The 26,010-nt window shown below is 39.6% G+C and overlaps 2 protein-coding genes across 5 annotated transcripts in view; both read right to left on the bottom strand.

Annotated features, from left to right (window-relative positions):
• The window catches only part of LOC121870383 (poly(A) polymerase type 3-like), a 63,941-nt gene that overhangs the window by 9,225 nt on the left and 28,706 nt on the right, over positions 1-26,010 (bottom strand). For all 3 annotated transcript variants that reach the window (XM_042372198.1, XM_042372199.1, XM_042372200.1), the window contains exons 9-11: positions 22,561-22,814; positions 20,543-20,638; positions 8,587-8,634 (exon numbers count right to left, since the gene is read on the bottom strand). In XM_042372198.1, the coding sequence (XP_042228132.1) occupies positions 8,611-8,634; positions 20,543-20,638; positions 22,561-22,814 (374 nt within the window). In that variant the 3' untranslated portion in view covers positions 8,587-8,610. The remainder of the gene's footprint in view (positions 1-8,586; positions 8,635-20,542; positions 20,639-22,560; positions 22,815-26,010) is intronic.
• On the bottom strand, positions 461-5,258 carry LOC121870384 (histidine-rich glycoprotein-like). 2 transcript variants are annotated; one of them, XM_042372201.1, is made up of 2 exons: positions 3,785-5,258; positions 461-3,437 (listed from the first exon to the last, which is right to left on the bottom strand). In XM_042372201.1, the coding sequence occupies exon 2, from the start codon at positions 2,319-2,321 to the stop codon at positions 921-923; it is 1,401 nt and encodes a 466-aa protein (XP_042228135.1). In that variant the 5' UTR covers positions 2,322-3,437; positions 3,785-5,258; the 3' UTR covers positions 461-920. The 2 variants fall into 2 exon arrangements, with proteins under 2 accessions (XP_042228135.1, XP_042228136.1); XM_042372202.1 differs by having other exon boundaries at positions 461-3,454; positions 3,841-3,850.

Raw genomic sequence — 26,010 nt, 5'->3', positions numbered from 1 at the left:
AGTTTTTTGCGCGCCAAACAGCCTGTCAACACACCATACAGGCGTCAGTCTCTGTGTCTTTTCAGTGGAGGTAACACCTTGCTTCAGACTCTCTTCAACATAAACACTTTTTTTCTGTGTTTCCAGTCAGATTATTGGTCATTTTGAAATACATTTTTCATTTTGACATTACAGTATATAATGCAGTGCAGTGTTGATTTCAAGAAAATAATCTTGAATTACACCAAGTGAACTAAAATTTTATGGGTGAAATGGCACCATGGGGTGACTTCTCTTCCACCCCAATGCCTTCTCTTCTCCCTTCTCCTCCACCCTCATTCTAATTCCCATCATCATCATCCCGGAGCCTTCTACATACACCCCTCAAAGTAAGTGCACTTTACTACCTTTTTTGTTGATTTTTGGCAATTTTCAGTGAGCTGGAACCAATTACCCAAAAACCCATTGAAACAATGGTTTCGGTTAACGAGTTTTTCGGTTAACGAGCAACCTTCTGGAACGAATTGTGCTCGTTAACCGAGGGACCACTGTATTCATATTATTTCTAAATTTAACTCCAGACATATGCTACTAAACAATCCATAAAATAAAACACTTTACATGGACTCATATAATCAATAATAAAGATAACTACTATAAAGTAAATAGAGAAAACCGTAGATACCACAATTCATATTATAAAAAAAAATGCATATAATAATTAAGAAAAATTTTCATGACAATGATGAGAGAACGTGCACAATCTTATACCTTCAACAACACTACAAATTCTACTTGTCTTTCCCACAATCTACTGATAATTACTATTTATATGCATGCAGATTAATCACCTTACGCTAATAAACTTTAGACCAATACCCATTACAGAATACTGATGTTATATGAAACTTATAAGTAAGATTGACTAGCCTTCCCTGTTGCTACCTTACACCACACCACTGGTTACTTTCACAGACCTGTCTTGCCAACACCAAAGGGGGAGGCTTCATGGCTGCCCTCGAGAATGACACTCGATTGTTTGTGTGACTGCTGCGGTGACTTTGTCCTTGGTGGTGCCTTTCAGTGTGGCGGTGGTGGTGAGATTGTCTGGAGTGGTGGTTGTGATGAGAGGATGAAGGGCTGGAGCGATGTGACACCTGTACACTACCTTGGTGATACAAGGGACTTGAATGATGAGATGAATGAACTCTATGGTGCTGAGGTGGAGGGCTTGGGTGATGAGAAGGACTGGGGCCATGAGGATCAGGGGGAGATGGGGGTTTAGAATGATGAGATGGACTGCAACTATGAGGCGGAAGGTTGTGACAATGTGATGGAGAGAGAGTGCGATGGAAGGAAAGGGGGTAATTGTGAGGGTGGCCAGAGGAGTGAGGAGAATTGTGATTTGGAAGATAGTTGTGAGGATGGACAGTTAAATGGGTCGGGGGATGGGAAGGGTGGTGCACTGGGGGAGGGGTACGATAGTGGTTATTCTGGGGTTGCGGTGGAGGTATTGGGATGGAAGATGCTCCCAGTGAAGGCTGGGGTGATGATGTGATGCTCCTTAAAGGGTGGGCACAATGTACGTGTGATGATGAAAAAGTTGAGGATGCATCACACATAGAGGTATGTGTCAGTGGTGCTAAGTGGACATGTCCTAATTGCAGGGAATTTAATGTATGTTGTTGTTGTTCAAATTGGTGATGATGATGAATTTGTTCCCGGTTAAAATAAGGAGGATGACATGGTGGATTTTGCTGGTATTGTAGATGCTCTGATTGTTCATGGTATTGATGATGATACTGAAGCTGTTGTTGGTGGTGCTGAACTGCAATGTTATAATGGTTCTGGCTATGAAATGAAATGTGTAAAACGGGTGGTGATAACTGTTGTGACTGAGTATATGTAGATACTTGGGGAAAGTGTAATGCCTGAAGTGGAGACGGAGATTCGTAAGGGAAGTCTGGCTGGTGAGGAACTTGGTGGTGACTGTGATGAGAAGATGAAGGGTTCAGGCAATGCACAGGATGAAGACTAGACTGGTGAGGTAAGGGGTTCGGCTGATGAGATGATGAATCTCTAGGGTGGTGAGATGCTGGGTCAGTGAACAAAGGATTCTGACCAAGTATTGGAGTACACAAGTGGTCAATAGCAGTCACTGGTGCCACGCCCATCTGGCAGAATGCTGTGACAATGTTATTTCCACCACCACCACCACTTCCACTCGGTGTAACACCACCGTCACCACCCATTTTGTTGTTGTTGTTGTTGTTGTTGTTGTTGTTGTTGTCATCGTTATACTGAAGTGACTGCACCACATTAATAGGTATTAAAAGCAGCATCCATTAACACAATAAAATCAGATGACAACTAACATATAATAAAATGCATGGATAAGTAACACACACATTGAACTGAAAATTCCCACGATGGCAAAAGTACCTGAAATAAATGGCAGGACATGAAACACTCAACATACAGATGCTTCATGCTTCTCACTAAGAACAGGGAGACAATCCTTACCTGGTGTTGACATTATAGGAACATCAGAACTACTTTTCAATATTAAATCAGAGATGGGAAGGCCACACTTTGAATGACAACATTCCTATAGACAAAGCACAGGGAAAGGATTAGAATATACAGTAAACACAGAATGACAAGAAGAAAATTTCAAAAGGATGACCCAAATGAACAAAGCCAGAAAGAAAAATAAATTTACACGAGAAGCAGATGATAAACTTACCCATTTAATAATCAATACTATATAGAATGTCTCACAAACCCAGGAATGCTATGTAACCATGGCAGTTGGAGCCAAGATGGAGAAAAGGTATTTCCCCACACGACAACCCTCACCTTTTCAATGGTGGCAGGAAGATGTACTTGGTTAGATGGCTGGGAGATGATGTGTGATGATCAACATTCAACACACACAACTTGTATTTTATGTGTAGCCATAGTTACAACACCAATTACAACACAGGACCTCTCTCACTGTCTAACAACCATAGTTACAACACAGGACCTCTCTCACTGTCAAACAACCATAGTTACAACACAGGACCTCTCTCACTGTCTAACAACCTTAGTTACAACACAGGACCTCTCTCACTGTCTAACAACCATAGTTACAACACAGGACCTCTCTCACTGTCTAACAACCTTAGTTACAACACAGGACCTCTCTCACTGTCTAACAACCTTGTTACAACACAGGACCTCTCTCACTGTCTAACAACCATAGTTACAACACAGGACCTCTCTCACTGTCTAACAACCTTAGTTACAACACAGGACCTCTCTCACTGTCTAACAACCATAGTTACAACACAGGACCTCTCTCACTGTCTAACAACCTTAGTTACAACACAGGACAACTCTCTCACTGTCTAACAACCATAGTTACAACACAGGACCTCTCTCACTGTCTAACAACCATAGTTACAACACAGGACCTCTCTCACTGTCTAACCTTAGTTACAACACAGGACCTCTCTCACTGTCTAACAACCTTAGTTACAACACAGGACCTCTCTCACTGTCTAACAACCTTAGTTACAACACAGGACCTCTCTCACTGTCTAACAACCTTAGTTACAACACAGGACCTCTCTCACTGTCTAACAACCTTAGTTACAACACAGGACCTCTCTCACTGTCTAACAACCTTAGTTACAACACAGGACCTCTCTCACTGTCAACAACCATAGTTACAACACAGGACCTCTCTCACTGTCAAACAACCATAGTTACAACACAGGACCTCTCTCACTGTCTAACAACCTTAGTTACAACACAGGACCTCTCTCACTGTCAAACAACCATAGTTACAACACAGGACCTCTCTCACTGTCTAACAACCTTAGTTACAACACAGGACCTCTCTCACTGTCTAACAACCTTACTTACAACACAGGACCTCTCTCACTGTCTAACAACCTTAGTTACAGCACAGGACCTCTCTCACTGTCTAACAACCTTAGTTACAACACAGGACCTCTCTCACTGTCTAACAACCTTAGTTACAACACAGGACCTCTCTCACTGTCTAAGAACCATAGTTACAACACAGGACCTCTCTCACTGTCTAACAACCTTAGTTACAACACAGGACCTCTCTCACTGTCTAACAACCTTAGTTACAACACAGGACCTCTCTCACTGTCTAACAACCTTACTTACAACACAGGACCTCTCTCACTGTCTAACAACCTTAGTTACAACACAGGACCTCTCTCACTGTCTAACAACCTTAGTTACAACACAGGACCTCTCTCACTGTCTAACAACCTTAGTTACAACACAGGATCCTCTCTCACTGTCTAACAACCTTAGTTACAACACAGGACCTCTCTCACTGTCTAACAACCTTAGTTACAACACAGGACCTCTCTCACTGTCTAACAACCTTAGTTACAACACAGGACCTCTCTCACTGTCTAACAACCTTAGTTACAACACAGGACCTCTCTCACTGTCTAACAACCTTAGTTACAACACAGGATCTCTCTCACTGTCTAACAACCTTAGTTACAACACAGGACCTCTCTTATTGTCTAACAACCTTAGTTACAACACAGGACCTCTCTCACTATATGATAACCTTGATGGAAGACCCAAGGAGAAGAAGGACTTAACAGTCCTTCTCAGGATTTCTAGATCAATACTTCATTTATAACAGACAATGACTGAAATTAAAAAAAAATACAAAAGCTAACAAAGAAAATGAGAGAAGTGTGGTGAAACTTCAAGTGCTGAGTGACCATGAAAATATCCTATAATGCTCCAGTAGTTTGAGAGTTACACGTAAACTCCCCTCCTCCACACATGTCCTTGGTACTACCTGGTTCATCTGGAGAAGCAACACATCAAACATCCAGACACAAGGTTCCACAGCAAATAAAACCATTTTGATAATCATATTTCACTTTTTCATCCTTCAACTTGAGTGGAAGGAAGGAAGAAGGGAGGAAATATTTGCCATAAGTATCATGTAAAGTAGAAGTTCTCTGTGAGCAAGTCTCCATAATATATAACACACATCTGCAACACATGCTGTAATTAAAGTCATAATGAGAAACCCTCAGTTATGTCAGAAACCCAAAAGGTGTGAGAGAAGCAACAACATTAACCCTTAATGGCAGCTAAGGCTTCCTTACTACCCCACATAAACAAAAATGCAACGCAAGGTACATGAAACGTCCACTGATGATGGCCACCGTCCCCACAACTAACTTCCACTGATGATGGCCACCGTCCCCACAACTAACTTCCACTGATGATGGCCACCGTCCCCACAACTAACTTCCACTGATGATGGCCACCGTCCCCACAACTAACTTCCACTGATGATGGCCACCGTCCCCACAACTAACTTCCACTGATGATGTACCGTCCTAAACCCTTTCACTGATGATGAGGTCACCGTCCCCTGGCTTCTTCCACTGATGATGGCCACACGTCCCAGCTAACTTTCACTGATGATGGTCACCGTCCCCTGCTTCTTCCACTGATGTGTACCCGTCCCACAACTAACTTCCACTGATGATGGCCACCCGTCCCACAACTAACTTTCACTGATGATGGTCACCGTCCTAGCTTCTTCCACTGATGATGGCCACCCGTCCCACAACTAACTTCCACTGATGATGGCCACCGTCCCCACAACTAACTTCCACTGATGATGTACGTCCCCTAGCCTTCCCACTGATGATGGCCACCGTCCCCACAACCTTTCACTGATGATGGCCACCGTCCCCACCTTCTTCCACGATGATGGCCACCGTCCCCTTCTTTTCACTGATGATGGTCACCCGTCCCCCACAACTAACTTCCACTGATGATGGCCCACCGTCCCCACAACTAACTTCCACTGATGATGTGCAAGCCCACAACTAACTTTCACTGATGATGGTCACGATCCCCACAGCTTCTTCCACTGATGATGACCACCGTCCCACACAACTAACACTGATGATGGCCACCGTCCCCACAACCTAACTACTGATGATGTACCGTCCCACAACCTAACCTTCAATGATGATGTACCGTCCCCCACAACTAACTTCCAATGATGATGGCCGTCCCCTGGCTTCTTCAATGATGATGGCCACCGTCCCACAACTAACTTCCACTGATGATGGCCACCGTCCCCAACCCTTCCTGTTAATTATTTTTGCGTCCCTATAAGTAACTTCCGCGATGATGGCTGATCCCTAACTAACTTCCAATGATGATGGCCACCAACCCTGCAGCTAACTTCCACTGATGATGGCCACCGTCCTATAAGTAACTTCCACTGATGATGGCCACCGTCCCTTCTTCCCGCAGTAGTGTACGTCCCCACAACTAACTTCCACTGATGATGGCCACCGTCCCTATAACAAACTTTCACTGATGATGGCCACCGTCCCCACAACTAACTTCCACTGATGATGGCCACCGTCCCCACAACTAACTTCCACTGATGATGGCAACTGGCCCTATAACTAACTTTCACTGATGATGGCCACTGTCCCTACAGCTAACTTCCACTGATGATGGCCACTGTCCCTACAGCTAACTTCCACTGATGATGGCAACTGGCCCTATAACTAACTTCCACTGATGATGGCCACCGTCCCTATAACTAACTTTCACTGATGATGGCCACCATCCCTACAGCTAACTTTCACTGATGATGGCCACTGTCCCCACAACTAACTTCCACTGATGATGGCCACCGTCCCTATAACTAACTTTCACTGATAATGGCAACTGGCCCTATAACTAACTTTCACTGATGATGGCCACTGTCCCTACAGCTACCTTCCACCAGGCCCGGATTATCCATTAGGCACAGTGCCTAGGGCCTACGAGATATTGGGGGCCTACGAAAAATAAAACGAGAACTTTTCTTCCCCTTTTTCTACAGGTTATTATTAAATTGATACTGAGGTACTTTTTTTCCATTTATTTATTACTTAATCCTATTAGTGTCCACCACCTAGCTGTGCTTCTTGTAAACAAAACTATTTCTGTACTGTACAAGAACAGCTGATCTAACCCATTTTCTTTTACTCAATTCATGGCAAACATCACTGAATCTTATTCTTTCGACATCACATTTTATAATTAGGTACTAGCTTGTGTTATTAGTTAATATGCTGTCAAATGGGGCCCCATATCTTGGAGGTGCCTAAGGCCTACGAAAGTCTTAACCCGGCCCTGCCTTCCACTGATGATGGCCACCATCCCTACAGCAAACTTCCACTGATGATGGCAAATGGCCCTACAGCTTACTTCCACTGATGATGGCCACCATCCCTACAGCAAACTTCCACTGATGATGGCAAATGGCCCTACAGCTAACTTCCACTGATGATGGCAAATGGCCCTACAGCTAACTTCCATTGATGATGGCCACTGCCCCTATAATTAACTTTCACTGATGATGGCCACTGTCCCAAAAGCTAACTTTCATTGGTGATGGCCAACGTCCTTACAGCTAACTTCCACTAATGGTGACCACCGTTCCTACAGCTAACTTCCATTGATGATGACCACTTTCCCTACAGCTAACTTCCACTGATGATGGCCACCATCCCTACACCTAACTTCCACTGATGATGGCCACTAGCCCTACAGCTAACTTCCACTGATGATGGCCACCATCCCTTCAGCTAACTTCCACTGATGATGGCAAATGGCCCTACAGCTAACTTCCACTGATGATGGCCTACATCCCTACACCCTAACTTCCCACTGATGATGGCCACAGCCCTACAAGCTAAACTTCCACTGATGTACCATCCCTACCTAACTTCACTGATGATGACAAATGGCCCTACCCAGCTAGCTACTGATGATGGCCTGCATCCTACACCCTTCCACTGATGATGGCGCAACCCTACAGCTAACTTCCACTGTTCAGTGGCCACTAGCCCTACAGCTAGCTTCCACTGATGATGGCCACCATCCCTACACCTAACTTCCACTGATGATGGCCCTGGCCCCACCAGCTTCTTCCACTGATGATGGCCGCCATCCTACAGCTAAACTTCACTGATGATGTGAAATGGCCCTACATGCTTCCCATGATGATGGCCACCATCCCCTACACCCCTAACTTCCACTGATGGTATTTTTCAGCCCTACAGCTAACTTCCACTGATGATGGCCACCATCCCTACACCTAACTTCCACTGATGATGGCAAATGGCCCTACAGCTAACTTCCACTGATGATGGCCACCATCCCTACACCTAACTTCCACTGATGATGGCCACTAGCCCTACAGCTAACTTCCACTGATGATGGCCACCATCCCTACACCTAACTTCCACTGATGATGGCCACCATCCCTACACCTAACTTCCACTGATGATGGCCACTAGCCCTACAGCTAACTTTCACTGATGATGGCCACTGTCCCTACAGCTAACTTCCACTGATGATGGCCACCATTTAAGGGATTAAAGGATTGTATTAGAGGTCAGCTTATAATAAGAAGCAAGGAAACACAAGGCAAGGAGCAGCAGCAGGCACTGGTCATGCAGCAAGCAAACAAACTTCTGAAACAACAAGCTTGATCAAGAGCTAAAACTCAACATCGGTTCAACTTACAGGTAATGCCACTTTCTGCTACCCTCAGCTAGATAATGGTAAAGATTGCTGAAAGAAAAGGTAACACAGTGTTTAGTTCTTAAAATCAACAAATATCAAAATTACCCCATTAGAGGCAAAAATGCCTTACATCTAATACAACGATCAACAAACAGAGCTAAAAAATCATTTCATTCCTCTCAAACCAGGCAAATTCCTACACTTAAGAATATTTTGACTCTGCCCTATCGTAATGAATTTGTCCCGTTAGTTCGGTCCCTCAAACTACTAAATATTAATGTTGTTTTCAAGTATGACTCAACCATTACCAATATGTTAATTAAACATAGCCTAAGTTTGAATGTAAATGGAAGTGTTTATTGTATTCCATGTAGCAAATGTAATGGTAATTATGTAGGTCAGACAGGAAAAACATTGCAGCTCAGAATCAGACAACATAAGTACAATATCAGAACAGCATCTGAAAGCAGTGCCCTGTTCGTTCATGTTAGGAATAATAATCATCCCATTGCTTGGGAAAAAAGCTTAGAAGTATTTAAATCATCTTGTGTCATAGAAAGACTTCTGATTGAAGCTAGTTTGATTAAGGAATTAAAACCAATAAACCTCAGTGATGGTCAGTTCAAAACTGATAATATGTTACATAAATTTATTTGTCAGTGGCCCAAGGTTAAAAATGCTTTGAAAACCTTTGATCTAGATGTAGGATAGTTATTTAGTGGGTCCCTTATTTTTGACCTGACCTGACCTGACTAGTCACATCGCCTTCTCTTAAGCTCTCTCGTGTGGTGTGGGATTAGTGATATATATATATATATATATATATATATATATATATATATATATATATATATATATATATATATATATATATATATATATATATATATATATATATATATATATATATATATATATATATATATATATATATATATATATATATATATATATATATATATATATATATATATATATATATATATATATATATATATATATATATATATATATATATATATATATATATATATATATATGTATATATTATATATATATATATATTTATTTTACATACTGTACATAAAGCCACTGCTGTAGTAAGGGCACAAGTGCCACCGTGCCCGAAATCGAGTTACCACCACAGCAAGTTTCAACAAGGTTTCCTCTATTATAAAGTGTGTCCTATGTGGATGACCCAGCACTTGTTTTGAGTGAAAGTGAGGCGAGTGAACCCGAGGCTGGGCCGTCACGATGCCGTGACATCCATGCAGGCCTCACATGTGGAAGAGTGATGTTGCAAATATTTTTTGTAATGAAGGCAAGGCATACACCAGTCATATGACCAAAAAATTACGACCAGCAAGGCAAGTAGCCCCCCCCCCCATGTGCCGATGCGTGTTTCACGAAAGTTGCCTTTTTCTCTATTTTCAAAAAGTGCACTTGTACCCTTACTGCTGCGAAGGCCTCATATACTGTATCAGGAAATCTTGAGTACAATGGCTAACCCTTGTATTGATCACTACATGCGCTGGTTTTTCATTCAGTAACAAAGATATGAGGAAAATCTTTTGTTTTCATCTCATCCCCACACTACACATCACCACACCACACTACATACCAGGCTGAGCAGATTATGTGGAACATACACTTGTCCCGGGTACAGTGTACTGTACAGTATATGACTTCTGAAATTTACTTGCCAAGATATCTTTTTGACCTGCCCTAACAAATTTTTGTAGGTACTATAGTTTGCTGCCCCGGATTTTTTTATGGGAAAATTAAAATAAACATCCCAAAACATGAAAATTTATTTTGTGCATCAATTCAAAGATCACTTGCCAAAATGGTGTCATTGGGAGTAACCCTTGTCAAGTAAAGTCATAACTCCGGTCACCTCACACCTATAGGGTGTGTGGGCAGGCAGAGACGGCACTCTTTAACACCTAACCTAACTACCACCCCCACCCCAACCTATGATCTTGTGTCACTGGCAGTAACACTTGTCATGTAAGGTCATAACTCCTGTCACCTCCCTTGTACAGCCTCTCAGCTTGGTGTTTCCTTTGAAATGTTGAAAAAGTGACAGACTGACTAGAGGCAGGTTGGTGGCTTTATGTTGAGAAAAATTACCTGCGCCTGACATAGGTCACTAATCCTCACAAAATAATTAGCTTTTCCACACGACAACTGAACATGAAAAATCACTTGCTCGGCCCCCCTTCTCTAGGCATGCTGGACTGCCAGGCACAGCTAATCTGCAATCTGCTACATTACTAATTGGTTTTGCAAATATTCTCACTACATATTGTTTATATCTATACAGTATTTTCTGCATATTTACTGTTTCCTCCTACTTTTTTCCTTTAATCTTGTTTAGATCACTTTCTTTACACTGCCTTCACAAAAACTTTAAATTCCTGTAATCCAAACAAATGTCAACGGCTTTATTTACATAAAAACAAAAATTATGTGGGTGCTGTTGCTTTACTATTACAGAACAACACTATATCATACATACATATATATACAGGTACTATAAATATAAATAATGGTTGCCCCTCATACTTGCAGATGTCTGGCTCTAAGACCAGCGAGGCTTGAATTTGTTTAAGGTGTAGAAGTTGTCGCTAATACAATAACCACACACCTAAGTTAACGATCTGCATGATCCAGGGTCAAGGAATAATCTGAGATCAGACAACTCATCAATTGCACTGGCTAACCATTACCCCAGAATACGATCCAAAAATTTATTAACATCCAGGTTCCCAATTACTGCTGGGTCGACAGGCAAATGGTGTAAAGAAACTTGCCCATAGTTTCACCCTGTCTGGGGATCAAACTAGGGAACCACTCACTTACAAGGCAAACATGCTGACCACTACACCACAGGTGTACATACATACATAGATACATACAGTATACAGATACATACATACATATACATACTGTACGTACAAGGTGTCTTATAAGACTCGCACCATAGGAAAATTAGTGTTCTTTTTTTTTTATCTTTCTTTTGCAGGTGAAGGAATCATATAAAAATCAACTAAAATGACAGAGAAATCAACAGGAGGAAAGAATCAGTTTAATAATCATGTTAGGAGAGCCAGATGCTACACACTTATCAGAATGCACCCGACAACACCCAGGCATATGGGTGTTGTCAGTTAACTTTCCTGCCATCTCCAGTGATATGTTATGATTCCCTCACCTGAAAAAGAGAAAAGGGAAGAGAATGCTAATACACTATTCCCTATGGCATGTAACCTTTGAGACACAACACTGTACATCAAATACTCATCTTGGAAAGAAACACAAAGTACAGTACAGGCATACTGGATAGACACATAGTATATGGGATGGACACATAGTATATGGGATGGACACATAGTATATGGGATGGCCACACAGTTTACTGGATGGACACATAGTATATGGGATGGCCATACAATATACGGGATGGCCATGCTGTACACTGGATGAACACATAGTTTACTGGATGGACACATAGTTTACTGGATGGACACATAGTATATGGGATGGCCACACAGAATACTGGGTGAACACATAGTATATGGGATGGCCATACAGTATACTGGATGGCCACACAGTATACTGCATGGCCACACTGGGTGGATACATAGTATACTGGATGGCCACACAGTACACTGGATGGCCACATAGTATACTGGATGGCCACAAAGTATACTGGATGGTCACACAGTATACTGGATAGCCACATGACATACTGGATGGACACAGTATACTGGATGGCCACAGTATACTGGATGCCCACACAGTATACTGGATGGCCACACAGTACACTGGATGGTCACACAGTATACTGGATGGCCATACAGTACACTGGATGGCCACACAGTACAGTATAGTCTGCATTTAAGTGGCTTTTGTTACGCATTTGGTCATTTACGCGGTGCCTTGCCAGAATGAAAATGCTTTAATTACGCGGCTGGAGAGGTCCAGACTGCCGCGCCATTTTTTACCCACGCGGTCCATTCTTAACCAGATGCGGGAAGCGGCGCGGTGAGTGGTGCGCATTGGGTCGCTCTTACGTTATCGCTGACGTCATATGACGTATCGAACTGTGATTGGGCCACGCATCCTTACCACCCACGCATTCCCTCCCCCGCTAGCTGTGATTGGTCTAATGTAACATGACGTGCCCTGCCACCAGAGGGTAGAAGTCGCTGACCTAGCAGGGCCTGTCTCATTGTTCTCAGTCATCGTTTACAATTCTCTCTTGTGCCCGCTATTCCCCTCACAATGGCTTCCGCGGGACCCCCACCAGCCGAGAAAAACATTGAATTACCTGGACCAAGCCATGATAATGTGAAGGAAATCATCGAGTAGGGGGAGAAAATTAAGCTCATCCTTGACAACGACCCAGACAAGCATCGGTATGAAGTGTCTAATAACCATCTGGCAAAAGTTATGGAGCCGTATATCCAGATCTATCTCGACCACACCAATGCTAGTCGTCAACGTAGTATTGAGGACTTCCTCGCCCGCAACCCACCACAACCACAGCCAGCCCAAGTCAGTGATAGTGATATTGACAGTGAGGATATGGACTTTGAGAGGTTTGTCTGGGAGGCCCTGCAAACCTGTGCGAGTAGTGAAAGTGAATGTGATTCACCGGAGGGCAACTAATCTGCCCTCTGCCTCGGAACCAGCCCCCATCCACGTGTGCCGACCCAGCTTTTCTACTAACTTAAGTGTTAAAAAACCTAATATTATTGATATTTCTCTTAATTATTAATTGTGTGTGCATACCATCATAAAATTAAGATGTTATTTTTACTACAAGGTACATATTGTGTCAGAAAAAGTGTAGTTTGGGGGTCGGCCCAGTCTCTATTTCAATTAATCCAATATGATCTGTTATTTCATTTACGCGTTTCTCGTTTTACGCGGTACTCCACGGGTTCAATTGACCGCGTAAATGCAGACTATACTGTATAATATATGGCCACACAGTATACTGGATGGCCAACTAGTACATTGGATGGCTAACTAGTACACTAGATGGTCACACAGTACAGGTATACTGCTTCTCCTTAAACCAAATTATACAATGTGCTGATATCCCTGAGTGATGAAATATCAAAGAAGTGAAAAATATGATGCCTGGAATGGAATGAGTCATAGAAATTATATTCTAATAGGAATGATATTCTACTGTACACCAATAAGACAAAATACACAATTAGTGAAACCATTTTAATTTACTACCTCAGTTGATCTCTTAATACCTGTATTACCACTGTTACCGACCATAAGTCTTCGTCTACCAAAATTCAAACTCACCACAGAATTGTTACTTTGTGGTACAGTACTTTGGTATGCATGACAACACATATTGCAACAAAGACCAAACTTGTGCTGATCTTCTCTCAATTTAAGAAAAACATTCCAAGGTTGTGTACAAAATAAATACGTAATTTTTCCACAAACGTACAGTTGAGGATTTTATATGTACAGTACTTTAGTGTGATACTTAGTACAGTATACACACACATGTTAATATTAACAACACTGTCAAATGAATTTAAGTGAAATGTAGACCATTGTACTGTACTGTTGACATAATTCAAATGACAAAAATAGAAAAATAATGTACAAGATCCAATAGGTGGAAAAAATAACTTGGAATCCTTATAAATATATACACAAACCAGAAAATGAATGTTTCTTAGTACAGTAGATCAGTGTGTCACTCATCACAGATGGTAGACAAACTATAGTACAGTATAGGCATCTGTGCTCTAACCCAACAACTTATAATACAGAAGAAACTACCCAGTATGACATTGAATGAGAAAGATAAGACACTTAAAATCTGTTGTACTTTGTTATAAGAAAATTATAACAATAATAGTGAAGCAAAAAAATAAATAAAATAAAATAAATAAATACAGACATATAAAGCATATGAAGTATTTGTCTTTCTTGGACAAACATTTCTGGTCACAGCCTGAAGCTAATCCCAAATATCATGGTAAGATAAGGTCTCCTCAGGGAAGTAAATGAATTAAAAAAAGGATATCTTGCACTTGTGTACACATACCCACCCACAGCTCATGACCAACACCTTCCTATCATTCCTGAGAGTTAACATATCACAAGCTTTTTATCCTTTAAAGAATTATGAAGCAGAATTTTGATAAGGGACATGGGATAACACTGCCCTCTGTCCTACAGCTGTCTACATCAAAGAGAAAAGCCTCCTAACCTTCTTTGAAATACATTACATATCTATCAACATTACTTCATCCTCTACTACAGTATGGAATGAAACCAATGTATCAAACTTCACTAGAAAAAAGGATAGATTAAGTGGAATACCACAATCCAGGTCCCTAACCCCACTACCCCATCCCCTGCCTGTACCCTTGTAGTGGCCTTTCATCACATGCAGGATATGGCAACTCTATTCCCATGTACCTAATACAAAACTTTTGGAACTATTTTTTCCAAGAACTAATAAGCCATCAGCATATAATACATTTTAATGAGGAACAGTAAGAATGTTCTATATGACTTCCTGGCAACACAGTTAAATTAATTACTGCAATAAACACATTAAAGAACTCTTCGGGAAAGAGCAATGAGGATCGAAGAAATACTTCAGACATGGATTACCTCAAGTTCAATGACATCTAAGAGGCTATCCAAGACTGGTTCAACTGTTCCCAACCATCCTAAGAAAATTTTCAGTAAACTAAATACATTATCTCCAATATTTGAGAATTCCCCCCAAAACATGCTGATAATCTCATTAATATTATTGACAATTTTATAAGATAACTGCACAAACTAGAATTTCGGATGAGTGTGAATGAAAAACAGCTAAGTTTAAAATGCAATACAGTACTGTTTTTTATTTTTTTTATTTTTTTTTTTTGCCAAATATCTTCATTGATTTTTCTCAATTGCCTCCGGAGGCTGACTACAAAGGGTACTGATACAAGGTGACTTATAAACAGCTGCATTTACACTGTTTGTGAAGTGTATAGTACAGTATAGTCGCTGACCTAGCAGGGCCTGTCTCATTGTTCTCAGTCATCGTTTACAATTCTCTCTTGTGCCCGCTATTCCCCTCACAATGGCTTCCGCGGGACCCCCACCAGCCGAGAAAAACATTGAATTACCTGGACCAAGCCATGATAATGTGAAGGAAATCATCGAGTAGGGGGAGAAAATTAAGCTCATCCTTGACAACGACCCAGACAAGCATCGGTATGAAGTGTCTAATAACCATCTGGCAAAAGTTATGGAGCCGTATATCCAGATCTATCTCGACCACACCAATGCTAGTCGTCAACGTAGTATTGAGGACTTCCTCGCCCGCAACCCACCACAACCACAGCCAGTCCAAGTCAGTGATAGTGATATTGACAGTGAGGATATGGACTTTGAGAGGTTTGTCTAGGAGGCCCTGCAAACCTGTGCGAGTAGTGAAAGTGAAAGTGATTCACTAGAGGGCAACTAATCTGCCCTCTGCCTCGGAACCAGCCGCCATCCACGTGTGCCGACCCAGCTTTTCTACTAACGTAAGTGTTAAAAAACCTAATGTTAATGATATTTCTCTTAATTATTAATTGTGTGTGCATACCATCATAAAATTAAGATGTTATTTTTACTACAACGTACGTATTGTGTCGGAAAAAGTGGAGTTTGGGGGTCGACCCAGTCTCTATTTCAATTAATCCCATATGTTCTGTTATTTCATTTACGCGTTTCTCTTTTTAAGCGGGCCTCCACGGGTTCAATTGACCACGTAAATGCAGACTATACTGTACTGTACAGCAGTGCACACACAGGCTAATAAAAGATGCCTCTCTTAAGAGGATCAAGCTCTTTGTTCAAGGAAAAAAAAGGCATCAAAAGAAACCTTTTAAAAGCAAATGCCTGAACACAGTTAATTCATCAGATTAACCATCCAATCCTAAAGCATAATTTAAACCCATTTCACAGTTGGGAAGAATTCAGTACAGTACACCAAGATCAGACCATAACCAGGGAATAAGCTGTGTTCAAGTGGACCAGTCTGTTTAAGCCTCAGTTGGATAAGGTTCCACAGTAACTGCCGCAAACAACAATAAAATGCTCAGGCATATCAACCCTCTTATTAATTAAGATAAACTGACTACCATCCCTGAATCAGGTAATTAAACCTGAAGAGAACCTCTCAAAAAAACATTCAAAGAAGAGTCAGCATAATATGGCAAAAGTTGATCCTCACCAATGTAATCATTGAGTGTAATTAACCCGTGAGGGTGTAATTAACCCTTAACAGTGCCAGTAGCGTGCACAAGCACAAAAAAAAATAGTTAACACACTATAGGTCTGCCTTCTTCCATGACCCTGATAAAGACTGGAGGGAGAAGTCTGTACAGTAAACACCTTGCTAGTCACGATTCTGACTATTCACAGTAAGCAGATGGTGACTAGCTCCCTGCAACGAATCGCCCTCCACGCACCCACAGCGTCTCCTCTCCCCTTGTTTGCGCTCAACCATTACCTGCGACACAGCATCTCTTGTGTTGTACTGAAAACTTCAGTGTTTCTGTGTGAAATGGCCCCGAAAAGACTGCCTCGTGTCAATGCTAGTGATGCTAGTGGAGTGAAATGTTTAGAGACCTCAAAGCCTAGAAGAAACAACTACCAATCACAATGTTTTTCAAGAACCAGCTGTTCGCCCAGTTGATTCGTCTACCTCACCTACTCGGTCAGCTGCTGCTGCCGCTCCACCACCCACTTCCTTGCCACGCGCCTTCCCACCAATCACCAACAGTGATCCTGATTATCTTATGTTTCAGTAACCAGATTTCATTCTACTGCACAGTACACTTCAAGCTCCAAACTTCCACATATACAGGAGACTAATATTGGTGACTTAAGTTTCTCATACACTGTATAAGTATACGGTAATGCATTAAGGTAGCATAAGTTGCTATTCGCAGTTTTGCCAATTTGTGCCATTCCTTGGAACCTAACGCCCGCAAATAGTTAGGGTTTACTGTACAACCAACTCCTTGAGTTTGATTTACTGAAACACATGATATTCCCCAAACCAACAAGGAAGAACCATAAGTCAATAGCATGTGAGGGACGTTTACAGTATTATGAGGATTATTATTTTTTAATTTACCTGTAATATACACAAGCCTGATATACTGAGTAAGAATACAAATTTGTAATTAATGAAAGTACTGTACACAAAAAAAAAATTAACAAGCTCTAAAAAATTACTTTTTTGATACATTCTAAATTCTCTGAATAAAATTCATCATATTTTCAAAATTACATAACAATATACTGTAGTGAAACATGGGCATAAATATACCTGATGATATAAAGCATATTCACAACTTTTACAATTATTTCCACGAGAGAAGGACACAAAACAACTCGCCCTCCCCAACCCTTCAGTCACAGATCCTCAAGTCCAAGATTAACACTCCGATTAGTATCACATTAACACATAGTATCACATTAACACAGAGTTGTCATAAGTCCCACACACTGCCAACCACCCAACTTCATCTGACATTAAAGGAGCCATCACTGTCGTTAACCAATGTCCCACGAAATGACCTAATCAAGAGTCATAAGTCGCCATTTCATGTCTTGTCATGTCACCTTGCTTGAACTGACTCCAGGGAGGATGTTCCATCATCACATCACAGTCAAGACCTTCATAGCCACGAATATGAAGATGGAGCAATGACATCAAAACTCTCTCAAGTAGAGAGGTCTGTGACTGGAAGGGAAGGCCTACTGAACACATCACTAACTAACCTCACACAGATGCCATCAGCTGCCACTTACTGGATGATGGTGAAAGACAAGTGGTAAAGGCCAATGGAAAGTTTCTTTGACATTACTGCTCAAGACACAGTAAAGGTAAATCACAATTTCACAAAAAATTACTCTCATCATCATCATCATTTTATGGCCATTTTCCATACTTTCAGGGGTCAGCCACGATTACCTAATGGCAAGCCCAGGACACCAGCCCCCCAAAATGCAGCAGAGACCAGGGGATTGGTACAGTTCTGGTGACCCAATTCTTAGTATAGAACAGCTGGCAAGGCAGGGTCACAACTCCCAGAGGTAATTAAAGACTAACCACCTACCTCTCGACCTATCATTATTCCTCCATACACCCCCATATACATAAGGTAAATCAAGAGAGAAGAAACTTAAGAAAGGGACCATATAGTAAGAGAGAGACACAAGAAACACAAGTACAGAACAGAAGTAAGAGGACAGGGCTGACACAACAAGTAGGAACTCTAAACAATGCTTCCTTATACCCTCAGGTATTTATTGACATAATAAAATATGCAAAATGATTCCCTAATCACATTGTCAACAACACTTCATACATATTAACTGTTCATACTAAGTGGAATTGTTAGGGTCAATACAGTACCCTGTACTATCAACTAGGAAACAACTCCATTGCATACAGTCCACAATATTTATTCATATATAATCTAACAAAAGTCATACTGACCTCATTAATTCCATCAGATTTTGTAGGTCATTCACTTTTACTGTTCTCAATCTTGATAAAACACTATTACAACCATAGCCAACAGGCACTCCTCATCTCCCAGCACACATATACAGTATCAATATTTTTAAAGCTCCACTTGTTCTTTTTTTTTTGTAGTACTAAATCCCATTTTTTTTTACTTACAATTATTGTTTAACATTGCTTACAAATATATACACATTCATACACTGACTTATCTCATTGGATAGTAATTCTTTGTAATGTAAAGAAATTCATGATGAATCCAACTTTTTTTACCAGTTTTCATTAACTTAAGCTTAATAGTACATAATTTATATCAGGATTTGAAAACAATAACATTTGTTCTATAGTTTAGCACAAACCTCTTAATCAATATGGAGTCATCAGAAATCTCCATACAGTACATTACAGTGTACTGTAGTGTTTACTTGTGTTAAAAGACAATATGGTTCACAAGGCCCCAAAGGCTCTCAAGACAGAGAGGTAACACTTCTTGGTGTCAAACTTATTGGTCTGTGAGTACAAAAAAATAAACTTAATAAAAATGCAAATGCAACTGGGTTAACCAGTGACTAACTAATACCTCCTGGACTCTTGGGCCTCGAACACAACTGACTTGGAACTTCAACCCTTAAACTGATAAGATCATTCTTTTACCCAGAAGCAATTAAATTTCATGGTAACTGAAGAACAAACTCCAGTTATCACACAAAAGTCTTTCTGAGTATAGTGAGACAATCTGACTGATGTGGTCTGCAGTGTCAATCCATTAAAACACAGCAATGTTTGTGAGATTATAATGACTAAACCTTTTGAATCTTCTAAAACTAACTTAGCAGTAGATTGTATATTAACTTCTTAATTGTTTAATCTTTATCCTTCCTGAAAAAAAGAAGAGATTAGTTAAGTTTAGGGATTTAATAGACACAAGTGACCAGATCTGAAAGTACTGTACCAGCATCACACTGATCTTGTCCAGTTATAGAGTGGATTAAGGTATGTTTAGGTGGTACAGTATGGACATATTGAGAAAATGGAAAGTGAAAAATAATAAAAGTGTATTATCCTTAAGTGAATGGTAAGGGGGAAGACCAAGAATGAGATAAAAGAAATGGGAGAACGGTACTGGAGGTGAGTGGGGTGGACAAGAGGGAGGCAGCAACGTGAGGACAGCACGACTTCAAGTGGCTCTCAGAGAAGGATGTGCTGGCTTTGTTCAGTGACACTAAACCCAACATATATTTTGGGTCTTAGTATATATCAGTAGTATTGAAAAAGAAACCAAATAAATGACAAGAAATGATGAAGGGAAAAGAAGTGTGTATTTATTCTGGCTGCTCTTCATAAGTGGGTAGGTAATAAAAAATATTCAATTATCACCTGTGTGGTATTAATTTCAGGTGCAAGGGCAGGTATTGATGTATTGGAGAAGGCCTCATCCAGGGAGATGTTGGAGTCATCACCGTTTAGGGTAGCCTGTGAAGAGAACCAAAAAATCCATATTTTAGTCACTCTTTTCCACAATTGATGCCTGTTGAGAATACATATGGCTAATACTGACACAAGCATACACACATTATTACTGTACTGTATATGGTTTTCTTTACTACTGCTCTACCATGCTTGTGTGTATATATGATATCACAGACACACTCTTACATGTATGTATGATCCCAGACAGGTACAATTAATTAATTGATTGATTGATTGGGTAAAATATGTGGCATCACAGCCTGTGGCCATTTGATGCCAAAAATGAAACTTTTAATTTATAACTATGATATAAATAAAATAAAATCCTATTAAGTTTAAATATCAAAATTAAAATATTAAAAAAATCTGCATTTATTTCAAATTACAAGCAGGTAAGTACCTTTATTGCAATTAAAAATTTTAGAAGTCCACCAACAGGTACTGAACTCTTCTCATTGAGCACCTTTGAGATGGAGAAATATCAATCCTCCTGCTGGCACTCGACCAAAAAATTACTCCTCTAGTCCCCATGACTGGATCATTCTACCAGCAAGTGTTTCACAGCCAGACAGTCACAAATCTACATGTATTTACATTCCCTCACACACACTCACCTAAATGTATGTACCCCCTCCCCCACCACATATACAGACCTATATGTGTCTACCATTCCCCGCACACAGACACACACCTACATGTATGTACCAGCACACACACACACACACACACACAGTAAGTCCGCGCTTAACGTTGTTTCGGTACTACATCGCTAAACTTTAGAGACCAGAAATTCGTTTAATGTCCCTGTGATCTGATACTACGTCATTTTGTGTCGTCACAGACTACATTTTACGGTGCATCACCCTCTCTCGTCTGGCCGCGCTATGCTCTCGACTCGGCGCAGTCGCAGTGACTCACCACCCTCCTCCTCTCCCACCCTCCTCCACTCCTACCCTCCTCCTCTCCCGCCCTCCTCCGCTCCCGCCATCCGCCTCCTCTGCTTCACTACCAACTACACTCGCTCTACCACCTCCGCCCATCGGTGAGTACCAATACAAACTTAGTAGTTTGTATATGTGTGCATTATTTTCTATAGAAGTGGCAATGATTTTCTGTATGTGTAATGTATTTCATGAGACAAAGGGAGGAACATAATTCCCGTATTTATCTATTTCTTATGGGGAAAATCGATCCGCTTAACGTTGTTTTGTATAACGTCGCACTTTTAGGAACTTAACCTCGATGTTAAGCGAGGACTTACTGTATCTACACTGTAACACACATGATGAGATGTTGATGACAAAAACATGTTGATTGAACGATATAAAATACTAAATAAAATAGAGCATCACATGTAAACTAACAATATTATATATAACTAAAGGGCTACTGAATATTTATGAGAGGTGTTGAGGGCAAGATGGGGATAAGTACATCACATTTCAAGATCTCAAGTATTTTACTTAGCACAGCACTCCCAGAGGAACAACTACACTATGGCCAAATAAAGATGGATTGGCTATGTAATGTAGAGAGATAAGGAAGACATAATTATTATACTGATGTAATGTATTAAGTTTATGTCCAGTGTTAAGATAAAATTAACCTCAGTTTATAAATGTCAACAAACATTTTGGTCTCATAATCAGTCCTAATTATCATAACATTACTTTGTGTTATCAATTTTGTTCATTCATTTTAGAGAATAACTCCTACACAATTGGAGAGGAGTGGAACTGAAGTGCTGCAAAAATAAGGTGTATCAGTAATAAAAAATAAATAAAAACATAAATAAATAAGTAGGGAAGAAAAGGTTCACTGACAACCACATGTTGAACACAGAAGCAGTACAGTACCATAAAAAAAATGTGGTCCATGTACAATACAGTACCAAGTAAAATTAATTACTCTAAGAGAAAAATTACCTGAGATACAGCTTCTGAATCTATTTTGGGCTTCTTGTTAGACAGAGGACTGTTTCTACTGGGAGAATCTGGAGGTACTGGGTCAGATTTTCGCTTCTGTCCAATTACTTTGGGCTGCCCTTCTTCTCCCTTGGATTTATATTTATCTAGGATATCTTGCGCCAGGTAGTTTGTCAGCTGTTTTCGTTTGACATATTTGCAATTGACCTCCATACCCTCCTTGTAAGCCTTGTTATAGGTACTCTGTTTGTACACTATATTGGGAAAAAACATATACAGGATATAAATATTAAAAGATTATATAAATCCTGAATGCCTATAGAAATCATCCATTAAATATGAAATGACCAGCTTGTAGATATATTCACACCTTTCCCTGCTCTTAGATCTATAGCCCACTAACTAAGTAAACCCATTTCTGTCTACAACCCACTAACTGAGCCTCCCTCCTTCATAAACATAACATCTGGGTTCTTGCAATTTTTCACATGTTTATAATACTTACGAATATTTATATCAACACAAAAGACCTGTATAAAAGTTGCGCCGAACTTGAGAGACGTTGGTGTTATAATTCTTGGAAGAACTACACATAAAAATTTCTGAAATTCAGATGAATTGAGCAAAAACAAAAAAAAAACAAAAACAAAAATGTACCCGGTATGTAGATGATGATGACAATTAAATAACAAAAATATTATAGAATATGAGAAAGTAGGTTCCTTTACAAGTAAAGTTGTTCCTTTACATCAGCTGGGAATTCTGGGGTCCGAGTTTCACACAGGACAGCTACTGTGACTGTGTTACTGACTGATCTTATTACTGTACTTTACTAGGAAGTGTTTTGTTAGTTTACTGGCCAGTATATATTCACTAAAACATTATCATCTTCAGCAACATTCTTCTTTGTAAGTCTCTCTCTGCTCTCTTACTCCATGGTGTGATTCACTTGTGGGAAATGGATTTTTCTCATAATTTTGAATATATATTTTTTAAAGTGCAGAAATTCTTCATGTCTATTTAGCTCTTCCAAAACTACTTTAGTAATTCACAGAATTTGTTCTCTAAATCATTCACAATCATATGTAGTTATGATCTCCAATCCAGGCCAGTTATCATACATGTGCTGTATACTCCTATATTGTATTGTATTTCACTGTAAAATGTTAAATCATTATCTAATGAATAAACAGTACAGTATAACTGTCCTGTGGTTCTGTATTATTATCCCATTATCAGACTTACCTGTACAATATGTAGCTGTATTTTACCCAATTGTTTACCAGGAAATTCAACCACTTCAGCCCTGTGAAGTGTGTGTGTGTGTGTGTGTGTGTGTAAAAGTCGAGAGGGAGTATGATCTACACACAGCTCTGACACCATAACAACATGAGACAACATGTAATGGTGGAGTTGTGTGTAGATCATGCTATTGTTTCCAACCTCCCTTAACTCATGAAGTGATGCATGTCTCTATAAGAGCGACTTTTTATGTTGCTGAAGGATGAATGTCGATATTGGCAACTCTTTATTTTCAATGGCCCACTTGCATACATCACACTTGGAGGCTGGATTTTTATTACGTCACAGCCTAAACCCACCATACGAGCAGATAGGACAAAAGATGTAAAATTTAGCTACATTTTAGGCGTATAATTTGAATCACGCATGCATGGGTGGAAATGAGGTGGGGGTGAACCATTGCATAACTGGTGAACCATGAATAACTTTTTTTATTGATGTATGTGTCATTGACATCCATTGAAATATAGCAAGTGATGATGATAATGATGGTTCAGATATAAGTGAAGGCGACTTTGAAATATTAGGTGATGAAGAATGTGATGGATGGGTTGAGGAAAATGAGACAAAGCGAGAGTGAAGGTCCGGAGATAAGTGCAACGACCTTTTTGGGCACGAGTACAGTATATAATGCCCCGGACAATGTAAGCTGTGGATCATTCTTCTACATAATGTAATTGGTTAGTACAGTACTGTACTCACTTCTTTAGCGATATAAATATCACTTATGGTTGAAACAATGTGGACGGTAAGCATCATGCAGTATGATGTACGCTCATTCAACACGTCATTGTCATGTACAGTCGGGGTCAAAAGTCTTTAACACTTGACAGTATTTGGCATGTAAGTACCCGAAGATCTTAGGTATTAAGAAGAGTTTTACCCCATTTTGTGGTTCAGGCATAATATGTGATGATAAGTAGTGTTATTAGTATATATATATATATATATATATATATATATATATATATATATATATATATATATATATATATATATATATATATATATATATATATATATATATATATATATATATATATATATATATATATATATATATATATATATATATATATATATATATATATATATATATATATATATATATATATATATATATATATATATATATATATATATATATATATATATATATATATATATATATATATATATATATATATATATATATATATATATATATATATATATATATATATATACACAGTATATATATATATGTAACTCAGAAGTAGATGCCAGATATTGCTAAGTGTTCAAGATTTTTGACCCTGACTGCACCTAATTATCAAGATTTTCTCAACTAAATCACACTACTATTTAGTATAGACTTAATGGAATAAAATTAAAGTTCATAGAACTAAGCAGCTCAAAAGTAGAAAGTAACCTGCATAAAAGACTTTACACGGATTTCTTACATTATATACTTTTTTGCATTACATTGCTTATCAAAAATTATTATACACAATTTCATGGAATGGTACCAAATAATTGTGGAATAAGTTAGGAATAAGCGAGATAAAAAAATTCATATTGTAGCCATAGCACTCAGGCAACGAGCCAGCCACACTTAGTGGGTCAATGGGTGAAACTTTTGCAAGAAAGAGGTTCTAACTAACTGTTTATCACTGCCAACCATCAGAAGGGTGACTTCTAGACTTGAAGGTATAACCTGGACTGTACTGTACTATAAAGGAGTTTCCTGGGACTAAACCTGGTTATAAACTGCTTGAGTCATAAAAGAGTAGATTATTTATCTATGGGATAAGACTGAGAATCAGGGTTGCTGTGTTTTGAGTGTTCTTATTTTTTCTTTTATGTTGGATAATTATATAATATGATGATGGTGAGTATTGTCACAGGCGTAGCAGTCACCAGCGACCATGATGGATCAGTTTGCATGGTGTCATACTGGTAAACCTTCATGATTCATGTTTATATCTATTGTTTTTTTTAATAATTCTTGCATTATGATTTTCTGGTAATGATTATTGAATAACGACAAGTAGTATAGCTAGTGAGTAAAGCGAGTCATAATCTTAAATAGTCCTCATTATTCTTGACTATCCTCTCCACATACCTCCTTTGCCCTCTCTGTTTCCTTTATCTTCTCTCTCTTATACT

Source organism: Homarus americanus, unplaced genomic scaffold (genome assembly GCF_018991925.1).
Source record: "Homarus americanus isolate GMGI-L3 unplaced genomic scaffold, GMGI_Hamer_2.0 scaffold40856, whole genome shotgun sequence".
Taxonomy (NCBI): domain Eukaryota; kingdom Metazoa; phylum Arthropoda; class Malacostraca; order Decapoda; family Nephropidae; genus Homarus; species Homarus americanus.
Note: the sequence above shows the minus strand (reverse complement) of the source record. Positions and strands in the feature narration are given on the sequence as shown.